The 13006-nt window shown below is 37.8% G+C and overlaps 1 protein-coding gene across 2 annotated transcripts in view; it reads left to right on the top strand.

Moving 5' to 3' along the window:
* The window catches only part of AP3B1 (adaptor related protein complex 3 subunit beta 1), a 191721-nt gene that overhangs the window by 9082 nt on the left and 169633 nt on the right, over window positions 1-13006 (top strand). For both annotated transcript variants that reach the window (XM_079798702.1, XM_079798703.1), the window contains exon 2: window positions 12702-12777. In XM_079798702.1, the coding sequence (XP_079654828.1) occupies window positions 12702-12777 (76 nt within the window). The remainder of the gene's footprint in view (window positions 1-12701; window positions 12778-13006) is intronic.

Here is a 13006-nt window from a genome sequence, read left to right on the forward strand (position 1 = left end):
CCCCCTGGTTAATGGTGTCCCGCTTTACCAATGTTAAAATCTGGTCACCTTAAGTTTGCCTCAAATAAACTCACAAAAATTCTTTATAGGTTTGAATGTTTTTACGTTAACAGTACTATTGTCCTTATCATCATCTTCAAGTTCTGACTATTTAAATCCCTTGAGTTCTTTCTTTTTTTAACATTTATCTTTATTGTTGAAAGTATTACAGATGTCCCCTCTTTCCCCTCCCATTGACCCCCTGTACCCCACTCCTGTCCCCTCCCCAGGCCTTCCCCACACTATTGTCTGTCCAGGGGCTGTGCATATCTATAACAATCTATAATAATAAAAGCATAATATAGTAATTAGACCGGACATCCTTCTGGACGTCCTTCTGGATAACCTTCCAGATGACCTTCTGGACGAAGCTGCTGCAGCGGGGGCTGAGGCAGAGGCCTGCGGCCGCCGTGGTGGTGCGGGCAGAGCCCCTTGCATGAATTTCGTGCATCAGGCCTCTATCTATATATATAAAAACCTAAGTGACCAAACGACCAGTCCACTGGTCGCTCTGACACACACTGACCACCAGGGGGAAGACGCTCAAAGCAGGATCTGCCCTCTGGTTGTCAGTGCGCTCCCACAGCCAGCCTCCTGTGGCCCCTCCCCCCAGCCAACCTCCTGCGGCCCCGATCAGCTCCGATTGCTGGCCAGGCCGAGAGACCCCACCCGTGCACAAATTCATGTGCACTGGGCATGTAGTCATATAAGTTCATTGGTTAATCTTCCTCTACCCCCTTTCCTCTGAAATATGGCAGTCTGTTGCATACTGAGTTCTAATAACTCCAGTTTTGATAGCAAATCTATTTTGTTAATTCTGCCTAACTGGTTGAAATTTATGGTCATTAGATTTAGTTCTGGAGATGTTAACATACTTGCCATGCTGTTTACAGGTGTGGGCAAAAGTAGGTCTACAGTTGTTCATACGGAAAAAGACATGCAGATTATGATTATTACAATAGCTTTATTAACTCTGTATTTCTTTTACAACTATAAACTTCTTTTGCCCGACCCTGTATGTAAATTGAATCCTACTTTATTTTATTTACAAAGGGCACATAAAATATTAGCCAATTTCAATGTTTTATTGATGTTTCACTTAAGTAACTGTCTTTTGTTCCAAGTTGTCTATTAAGAGAAAAAACTGTGTAGTGGTATCCAGTGCCTTCCTGGCTGGGAGTTGTTTTTGTCTTCACATGAATAAGATTGCTAGTTTTACAAAGGGTTGATTACTCAAGTAGGCCTCCTATAATTTAATTTTTTAAGTACAGTTAAAATCAAATAAGATTTTATCCATTAAGCAACAACAAAAAATGATGAAATACTGCCTGTAAGCAGAGTCTTCCTTTCCAACAGATTGTAAAGGTGTTCCATTGTATTTGCTTATCTTGCTTTATTCTTGGAGGAGAGTCAGTTCTGACCTACAAATTATCGTAACAAATATTCAGTCAAAAAGATTTTCATCCCTTGACATAGGATATTTTATTTTAAGATCACTGACTTGGTGAAATCGAGGAGGAAATCTGGAAATTTGAAATCTTGCCATTATTTAAAACATTATTTTTTTAAAACTTAGAATTTAGAACTACATAGTAGAACTAAATGATCAAAACAAAAGAGCAGACAGATGGTTGGTTGACATGTTCTTCTTTTATTGGATCAAAAGTTAAACTGCTCATGGTATGACAAATGTATTATAGTGAAATAATTTGACTATTGCAGTTGTGTATATAAATGAACTGCTGACAAAAACAAATTGCCTGCAGTCCAAATTCAAAATTTAAAGTGAAGAGCCCAAAGTAGAATAATCAGGAAGAAATGATTTTCATATATTTCATATTACTATGAATAACATTTGCTGGTTTATGTACTTAGGGAAGACTTATTTAGCATATCAACTGGAAAGAATTCATAGATTTACACAAGTGAACAATTTATGGTCAATGTCTGCTTATTGATGGGCTGTTTATTTGTATTTCTGATAGGAATAGACCTAATTGGAAGGCCAGTGTCTTTAATCCTTCAGCTGAGTGAGTTAGCATGGCAGCTGGACAAGGGAGAGACTCATGAATAAGCCTGGTTCCAAAATTATGGGTTGGCAGAGCTATGTATCACCCAACTTTACTCTAGGAATGGGTTTTCTCGACATTTCTTAAAGTTTAGGTTAAAAATGTGGTCGTGAAGGATGAGGGGGAAATCAGTACTATGAGGGCAGAGAAGTAAGTAGAAGGCGAGGGGACCAGATTATGTAGGGCCTGGTAAGAACTTGGGATTTTACTTCCAGTGAGAAGACAAGCCATGGGAGGGTTTTGAGCAGAATGGGTATTAAGTCAGTCATTAACTATTAAGTGCCTGTTGTGTGCCAGATATATTTCCTGCTTCAAAGAGGTTATAGTCCGGGGTACTTGGGACCTGTTTGTTTATTTCTTGTGTTTTTTTCCCCCCAACTTTAAAAAACTGTAGAAGTAATTTATCAATTCAACAAATTCGAGTGCCATCTGTATGCTAGGCGCTGTTCTTGATGCTAGGGACTAAGAATTGGACAAAATGCCTGCTCTCATGGAGCATACATTCTAGTGGAGGGGAGATAGGCAATAAACAAATCAATATATAGTTGGTCATTTGATGACAAGGAGTACTATGGAGGAAAATAGAACAGAGAAATAGGATAGAGAGAGTGGAGGTTGGGTTGAGTTTGAAAAAGCAGGGTCAGGAAAAGATCCTTGAGAATTTGTTAATAGAGCACATGCCTGAAGGAGGTGAGAGAGTAACATGCAGATGTCTGGGGAGGAGTGTTCAGTAAGAAGAATTCAAGAGTATTCAAAAGTGCTCAGGCTCTGAGGCAGGATAATTTCTGGCCTGTGTGAGGGTCAACAAAGAGGCCAGTATAGCTGGGGTAGAGTGAGTGAAGAGGAGTGGGAAGTTAGTAGATGAGAATGTCAGAGACGTAAGGGGTCAGATTGACTTGGACTTTGTAAGTCATTTAAGGACTTTGATTTTACCCTGAGTGAAAACGGAAGCCATTGGAGGGTTTGGAACACAGGAATGAAATGATCCAATTTACTTTTTAAATGGATCACTTTGCCTTCTGAACTTGAAGATCTGAGGCAAGGAGATCTGCAAAGAGTCTATTGTAATCCAGGGAAGAGAAGATGATGACTAAATTAGATTGGTGGTAGTAGAGATAAGTGGTTGAAAATACGGTATTTTGAAGGTAGAGCCAATAAAATTTGCTGATGGTTTGGATGTGGTATGTGAGAGAAAAAGATATCAAGGATGGCCACAGGACTTTTGCCTAAACAGCTGGAGGTTTGCAATTGCTATCAACTAAAATGGAAGAGATTGTATGAAGAGGAATTTAAAGAGGGGAGGGGATGAAGAGCCTGAGCATGTTAACTTGAGATGCCTATTAGGTATTCAAGTGGAGATATTAAATAGGCAGTTGTATACATAAATCTGGAACTTAGGGGAGGAGTCAGGTTATAGATACAAGTTTGGGAGTCATCAGGTAATAGATGGTATTAAATATCATGGACTGAATGAGACACCAAGGGAGTGAGTGTAAAAAGAGATGAGCATTCCTGGAGTAATTGTGTCAAGTAGTACGAATAGGGTCAAGTACTAGAAGGATGATTACTAACAAATGAGTTTTGGATTTGTGTATGTGGAGGACTTTGTGCCCTGACTAGGAATCGAACCCTGACCTTCTGGCTCATAGGTTGACACTCAACCACTGAGCCACACCAGCCAGGCTGAACATTTTTTAAAGAGAAAATGTGTTTAAGTGCCTGGAAGTAGGAGTCAGAGATAGTTTCTATTTACACACACACACACACACACACACACACACGCACGCACGCACGCACGCACAACCTTCTATTCTGGTGCCTAGTACATTACGTAAATGATTTTGGATGATAGTGTCCACAAATGATTATTTTCCCTTAGCATTCTTAGTATTTTAAAACTGTTTTCATTAATGTAGTAAAAATGATAAAACTTTTCAATATAGTTTAGTCAATAGTATGTGTATTATCTATTTCAAAAATTTAAAACCAGGTGAAATAAGTTAATCTTTTTAAACTGGCTACTTTTTAGATGACAATAGTTTTTCAATAGATGGCAACATTTTAAATAACTATATAAGCTTCAGTTATTTACACTTTTAGATTCTATTCATGTCAAGTAGGAATTTGTATGACCCTTTTTCTCTTTCTAGGCCTGGATAGCCTTCATCAGGACACTTGGCAGGACTATGTGACTTTTTTCCTTAGTTGCAGTAAAAAACACGTTAACATTAAATTTGCCTTCGTAATCATCTTTAAGTGTATGATTTTGTAGTATTAAGTATATTTAGTGTTGTGTGACGTATCTCAAGACTTTTTAATCTTGCAACACTGCTATGTGACTTTAAAAACAGAATTTTTTCCTGAGACTTTTCTCTTTTTTTTCCATATTTATTTGTGTCCTGAGATTTTTCAAATGCTTCAGGGACAGAGCTTTTCTGAGGTAGAGATTGCATATTGGTTTCCTCAATTCCCTACACAGAAGGCTGATCCAAACTCATCAGATGGAAAACTTGTCTTCTGTGGCCTTAGAAAGTTTTTATTATTTATTTTTGAAGAACTTAAAAATTAATCTAGCTTTGAGTTGGCATATCTTATTAACACAGTTTAGAAAACTTATATTTATTCTACTATAGTTTATGAATTTCTTGGAGGAAAACCTAATGCTAATACTCAGACTTGATGCACACAGTAACTCTTTGGCATGTCTGTGTTTATGCCCATCTGTTACTGTGGCACCATGCCCATTATTACAGTGGCATGCCAATAGCAGTGAGGTATGTGAGCCAACAAAGATGAATTGTTTGGATGGTATACACTATTCTGTAATACTAATTAATTTTGAGCTGATGAATCTACATGAGATAATGTTAACCAAATACAGTCAAAGTAATGTCAGTGAAAATAAAATTTATTTTGACTTAGACAGAAGTGTATCACAGATGTTTTAGATTACTATTGAGGATAGTTAGAATTAGTGTATATTATGATTCCAGTGATCAGTTTTCTTTTCATAAAAATTTTGAATTTAAGAGAAAAAACAGTTTTCTTGTAGCAGATTATAGATTAGGGAGGAAGTATGGCACTGTAGATTATGGATTTATACTTATAAGGTATTACTTTACAGTTCTTGAAATGTGTTCATATATGCTCAACTTTATAGTAGAAATTGGCAACAATGTGATAAATGTGAAAAATGTTGGTTTCAAAACAAGACAAGTTTAATTCCTTGTCATTTTCTAGTTCTGGTGGTATACTTAAAAGTTATATGAATTAAGAATTTCTTATATGTTGTATAATCTTTTACTTCTATGTTGCCGTTATAATTTCTAGGCTTCAGTTCCTTATCTATTAAATGGGAATAATAGCCACACATGCTTCATAGAGACTTTGTAATACTAAAATTAGATAGTATTATCCTATATAATAAAGGGTAATATGGTGGAATGACCAGTCGCTATGACGTGCACTGGCCACCAGGGGGAAGACGCTCAACGCAGGAGCCCCTGGTGGTCAGTTCACTCCCACGGGGAGCTACGCTCAGCCACAAGCTGGGCTGATGGCTGTGAGTGCAGTGGTGGTGGCTGGAGCCTTTCCCGCCTCCGCAGCACTAAGGATGTCCAGCTGCGGCTTAGGCCTGCAGTCGGACATCCCCCGAGGGCTCCCGGGCTGCCAGAGGGATGTCTGACTGCCAGCTTAGGCCCGATCCCACGATGAGCAGGCCTAAGCTGGCAGGTGGACATCCCCTGAGGGGTCCTGGACTGCGAGAGGGTGCAGGCTGGGCTGAGGGACCCCCCCGCCGAGTGCACGAATTTTCATGCACCGGGCCTCTAGTAAGTTCTATAAAGTAATACTACAATCCGTTGGTTAAGTAAGTTAATTACATATTATTAATGCGTTAGTGGCAAATTAATCCATGATATAGAAGGGATGTAACTCACATGACCAAAACCCCAGAGTTTGCTACAATGAACAAGTTCGTACGTATCTTTCCAGAAAATGTTTTAAAACCAAATGATAATATATATAAAAACCTCAATGTATGTTGCTTTTCCCTTAATATATCTTGGAGGCCTTTCCATGTAAGCATATGAAGCTATTTCAATCTGTTTCATCACTATATAATATTTCCTAGTACTCTTTCATTGGTTCTGTTTTTGAGGGGTATTTGATAGATACCAATTTTTGTTGAGTATAAGCAATACTGAAACATAAATTTTTGCATAATTGTGTGAAAGTATCTATTTGTAGGAAAAAATCCTAGACATAGAGTTGTAGATCAAAGGTTATTACATTTTAAATTATGATACATATTGCTAAATTACCTTCCAAATGGGTTGCAACATCAGTAAAGTCTGTTTTCATTATACTTTTGCCAATACTGGATACCATCAAATTTCATAATATTTGCCAGTCTTATAGTGTAAAATGTTATTACACTGAATCTTATAATTGTGAGTGCATTAAGTCTTCTCCCTCATATGTATTGGTTTATTCTTTCAGTGAAATACTTTTAAATGTCCTTTGTTCATTTCCCTATTGGATCAGCTCTTATTGATTAGTTAAGGCTCTTTGTATTTTAAGAAAATGGCCACTTCTGTCAGATGAATCCCAAATTCATTTTATTTTTGTGTTAGTTTATGTCATTTTTAATGCAGAAGTTTAACAAGTTTCTTTGCTTATAATTTTCAGTTTTTTATTGCTTCTCAGATTCCTTCATACTTCCTTCCCCCTAAATTCTCACTTAGGAAGTAAGTTTTAAGAAGTCAGGGACCCTACTACTTAGAACAATTCTTGACACATAGTGGATATTGAATAAATTAATGTGCTAGGCCCAGTGATAAGTGCATTTCTCATTGTCTTCATAACAACTTATTTGAAGTAGATACTAACCTTTAGATTACTAAGGGTTGAAGTGATGATAGCAATTGTAGACTTTAATTTTGTGAACAGTATAGGAGGAAAAGTTCATACATATTTACTTGGATAACTTGTGGTTCCTCCTTTTAGAGGGTTAATGGATGATTAGGTAGCTGGATTTTCCTGTTTTACTCATTCTTTTATTTATTTAGGGAATACTTTGTGCCAAAAACTATACAAGGTTCTGAGTATCATACAAGATGGCACTAACTGAACTGCAAGTTACTAAGCCTTCATGTTGTGCACATAAAACTTACTATGGAGGCCAACCCCTTCAACTGCATAGCAGATAGGAAAGAGCAAATTTTGACTCTTATTACCAGCCTTTTTTTTTCCTATATACCTGTTCATGTGTACAGTGCCGCACTTGGGATAGGAACATCTTTTATTTGAGTGGTTCTCAAAGCATGAAGAGGTATAGCTGCCCATGTTATAGAATTTTTGACAGGGCTTGAAAAAGTTCCAGCTCTCCCCATCTTAATGATTTTGATGCATCCTTTTGAAATGTACCTTTGATTGGAAATTGCTATTCCTTATCACTGGTGAAGGGCCTTTTAAAATTTTCAGTCCATCATGGATAGATACTTCAGTAAACTACAACAAAAAATAAATTACTAGGAAAGTGAAATAAAAAAATATGCAAAATATAAGCCTCAATTTTTCTTAGACTCAAAAGGTATAAAATTACATTGTTGAATTGCTCTGTCAGATTTCTCACTGTGCTTGCTCTCAGTTTCTGTACATAACTCCTCATGGATTAGTAACAAACATTTGTGGGTTGATAATGGTTCTTGGACCAGACTTTCTTGGATCAAACTTTGAGTGGTACTGATATGGTTTACAGGAGTGGAAGTTTGTAAAGAGCTATGGATTATAGATTTTTTAAAAAGAGGTAATTTATATTATCTAAAAGTCCCACCACTACTTAAGTTCTTATATATAACTGGTAAATTTTGCTTTTCAATTATAGTTGTTGCTTTATCCTGGTGCTGAAATAAAGTGGCTTCTTGGTGATAATAAGATTTTCTTTATCAATACAGTTATATATTTTCCTCTGTTCTTTGAAACTATAAAAACAGGCATATTTTGAACATGAAAGAAAGGTTATACCACTAAGTACCACAAGGTGTCACTTATGTAAAAATAAAGTTTGTATCCTAGTACTCAAAGCTGAAAAGCTAAATAGGTATATGAAGAACTAGGCAAATAAAATAATACATTATTTGAAACAGGTATTGGTTTTCAGCAGAGGCAATGAAAGTATTGCCAGTTCAGCATTAATTTGAATCAACTCTTGATGTTTATCAGAAAGAATTTTTAAATTTCTAAGTTAATGCAGTAATACATGTTAATAGGCCATATTTGAATCCACATACAAAGGAGGTAGAACTAAATGACTCAGTACGAGTAAACATATTGTAAGGGTAAGATAGGTGTTACGGTGTTAAGTTTTCTAAATCTTTCCTGTTTTGGTGTTAAGCAAAGAGGAATTTGGGAAGAAATATGTAATTCATATCAGAATTTTCAGTGGGTCTTTATGACACATCTGTGAAAAATTGTTTAGTATATCCGGTTGAAACAGTACCTAGGATTTTTCTTGTCTCTTTTCTCTGAACCTCAAAGTTATTGCTCTGCCTGTGTTGACACAAAAGATATTTATATTTGTTGTTGAAGACTGTCTTTTCTATTAAACATTAACAGCGAAACCATTGGATATAATATTGGGTTCCTGTTCTTTTATTTTTAGTTTAAGGGGGCTCTGGCATCTCAAGCCCAAGAGGAATAAACCAAGTTTCCATTAGGCTATGAATAAGATATACCTGGGTTTAGAGGTTGGGACTTCCTAGAAATGAACACTTCATTATTCATTGCTCACTTCTCTCTCCAGGTAACACTGGTAGAGCAGAATGGTGAAAAACTGTTGGGGAAAACAAAAGGGGATCAGGAAGAAGAAAATGAATTTTCATTCTTTCTTGACATACATAGTATGATCCCATTTTCTTTCTATTCAGTTCCTATCTAATTACTTTAGTTTTTTTTTCTTAACCCCAGTAAAGTTTTTTAGGTTTCTTTTAGGTTTTTCATTTATAAAAAGTATGCATGATCATTAAGTTACCTGTACAATGTGAGGAAGTCTGAGAAGTTTTAAGAAAGGATTCTAAATTCATTACAGTGAACATTTATTGTATTTTAATATTTGGTAGTTGTATGTCCTCAGATATAGTTTTTACATATTGCTGTCTCTACTATTTACATACTTTTAGCTGTATTTTAATGAGAGAAAATTCAGTCTTGTAATTATTAATTTTTGTGTCCCACTAGTGGTCACCATTGCATTTAATTTTATGAGTTGCTTGGAAAGGAAGAGTAATTTCTTTTTTCATGATGAATTTCATTGCCTCTATTGTTTTTGGGGAAAAAATCTTAGCTTTCATTTTTTTAATTTTTTTATTGCAATGACAGAACTAAACATCTATACACATGTGAGAAAACACAGTAAAACTTTTCAATAATAACTTTATGGAGGTATAATTTGCATGTAACAATTATCCACCTAAAGATTATAATGAGATCTTTTGACATAAAAGATCTTAATCATACATTTGTAAAATCACCATCACAGTTAAGAAGATACAGAATATTTCATCATCTTATGAATTGGGAAATTTTCTTATGTCCTTTTGCTGTCCATTTCTTCCTCTACCCTATGGCACCAGGATACCACTGGTCTGCTTTCTGTCATTACAGATTAGTTTCATTTTCTAGAATTTTAAGTGAGTAAGTTATGCTCTTTTGCATCTTTCTTCTTTCACTCAGCATAATGATTTTGAGAATTCATCTTGTTGCATGTATCAGTAGTTAATTCTTTTTCATTGCTGGGTAGTATTCCAATGTATGGCTAAGTCACATTTTACTAATGCACATTTAGATTTTTTAAAGTTTTTTACTATTATGGATAAAGCTGCTATGATTATTCATGTAAGTCATTATGTGGAAATACATGTGTATTTCTCTGGGGAGTGGAATTACTGGGTCACATGGTAGGTTTATGCTTAAATTTGTAAGAAACTCCCAGTTTTTCAAAGTTTTGAAAAAGGCTTTCTTTTACATCCTCACCAAAAGTGTGTGAGTTGTAGTTGTTCCATAGCCTTGGCCACATTTGTTATTGTCAGTCTCTAGTGGGTGTGTAATGGTATTTAATTTGCATTTCCTTGAGAACTAATGATCTTAAGTATTTTTTGATGTGCTTATTGGCATTTCTAATCTTTTGTGAAATGTCTGTTTAACTCTTTTGACCTTTTTTTTTTGATTGGCCTATTGGTCTTGCTATAAGTGAGTTATTATATAACCTTTAAAAACGTAAACTTTTGATTTTGAGATAATTATGTAATTACTTCATATTGCAGTTACAAGAAATAATACAGAGAGATTCTGTGTACCCAGTACCCAGTTTTGTTCAATGGTAAACTGTAGTACAGTATCACAACCAGGATGTTGACATTGATATAATCTACCAACTTGTTCAGATCTCCCCAGTTTTACTTGTACTGTGTGTGTGTGTGTGTGTGTGTGTGTGAGAGAGAGAGAGAGAGAGAGAGAGAGAAAATGTTCTATTCCATTTTATCATGTAGGTTCATGTAACCATGATGACAATAAAGTTACTGACAGTCCCATTACCACAGGGCTCTTGTGTTGTCCTTTTATATCCTTCCTTCCCTTTCTTGAGCTTAACCTTTAGTAACCATTAATTTTTCCCCATTTCCATAATTTTATTTCAAGAATCCTATATAATAAAGAGCTACTATGCAAATGGTCATCACGCCCTCATGCCATCACGCCATAACAGCTCAGACACTCAACACTGGGGAGAGAGAAATGGGGACCAGCCAGGCTGCGGCTCGGGAGAGGGACAAGCCACCTGCCCCGTGGTCCTGGGTGCCAGTGGCTGCGCCTGTGCCTGCAGCCTGGGAGAGGGACAAGCCACCTGCCCTGCAGTCCTGGGTGCCAGTGGCTGGGGTTTCGGCCTGGGAGAGGGACAAGCCACCCTCCCTGTGGTCCCGGGCGCCTGTGGCTGCGGCCCAGGTGAAGCCGCCTGCTCACGGTCCCCTATGGCTGTGGCTAGCCTGGGAGAAGCCGGCCCGGCTCCTGGGTGCCCGCCGCCGGCCAGAGGGAGGGAAGCCCGGGTCCTGGGTGCCTGCAACTAGCTGGAGGAGGGAATCCTGGGTCCCGGGTACGGGGCGAGGCAGAGGCAGTTAGGGACCATCAGGCAGGCAGGCAGAGGTGGTTAGGGGCGATCAGGCAGGTAAGCAGGTGAGTGGTTAGGAGCTAGTGGTCCCGGATTGCAAGAGGCAGTTGGAGATCCCCTGAGGAGTCCCGGATTGGAGAGGGTGCAGGCCAGGCTGAGGGACCCCCCCCCCATGCACGAATTTCCTGCACCGGGCCTCTAGTTCTATATAATAAAAGGCTAATAAGCAAATCAACCGAACGGCGGAATGACCGGTCATCGCACTAACCACCAGGGTGCAGACACTCATTGCAGGAGCTGCCCCCTGGTGGTCAGTACACTCACACGGGGAGCACTGCTCAGCCAGAAGCCGGGCTCATCATGGCTGGCGAGCACAGCGGCAGTGGCTGGAGCCTCTCCCGCCTCCACAGCAGCACTAAGGATGTCCGACTGACGGCTTAGGCCCACTTCGCCTAAGCTGTCAGTCGGACATCCCCTGAGGGCTCCCGGACTGCGAGAGGACACAGGCCGGGCTGAGGCCCTTCTCGCCTCCTCCAGTGCACAAATTTTGTGCACCAGGCCTCTAGTATTATATAAATGGAATAATGCAGTATGTTAGGATTAACTTTTCTCACTTAGCATATTTATCTGGAGATTAATCAGAGTTGTCTTATGTATCTAGTTGAGATGTTAAAATTGCCTTTACTTAATTCTTTGAATTAGTGAGTGTCATTTGGCATTTCCCTTCGTATTTATATTCTTCTTTTTGGGGGAAAGTTGGGGGATGGTATAAATGACATGAAGCTTTTCTTTCATTAGTGCTCTTTCTTGAGATATTCTGAAGGAAGTTTTAACTTTTTGGCTTATTAAAATATTTTAATGCTGAGTCAAGGATTTTTCTTATTTTTTAAATGATGATTATGCAGAAGAAATTTTGGAATGAGAGAATATGTGTTTACATTGATATTTTGCCCAGAAATGAGATACAGTTTTATTTTTTTGTTTAATTGGTGGGCTTTATGGCACCATAACACTTGATATTATTTTGTGTAGGTTTAAGATGAGAAATATATATCTAATCTATATATATAAAAGCCTAAATGACCAAATGATTGAACGACCGGTTGACTGGTCACTACGACACACACTGACCACCACGGGCAGATGCTCAATGCAGGAGCTGCCCCCTGGTGGTCAGTGTGCTCCCACAGCCAACCTCCTGCGGCCCCTCCCCCTGGCCGGCCAACCTTCCATGGCCCCAATCGGCCCTGATTGCTGGTCTGGCCGAGGGACCCACCTATGCACGAATTCGTGCACTGGGCCTCTAGTTATAAATAAGAATGCCCTAACTTAACATTGCCCATCATATTTCTAATTCTTATGAAAATGATTTATTTTAAAGCTATGTTTTGTGAAAATCTAAATATGGAATTATTTTTTCTTTTATATAGGAATGAAGATCTAAAGCAAATGTTGGAGAGCAACAAAGATTCTGCTAAATTGGATGCTATGAAACGGATTGTTGGGGTAGGTAAAATAGATCATTTTAATTTTTGGAAAATGACGTACTAATTGTATTAAATATACATATTAAATAATATGATGAATATCAAATTGAACATGCCATTTGCTTTTCAATATTAACTTAAAATTACCTGTCTAAAATGTTTTGGAAGAAATATTGAAGTGTTGAAATTCAGAAATTTGAGTTCTAATTTTATCTTTTCTGTGTTTTGATTTCCCTACCTCTTTATAT

Source organism: Cnephaeus nilssonii, assembly GCF_951640355.1.
Source record: "Cnephaeus nilssonii genome assembly, chromosome: 2".
NCBI lineage: Eukaryota > Metazoa > Chordata > Mammalia > Chiroptera > Vespertilionidae > Cnephaeus > Cnephaeus nilssonii.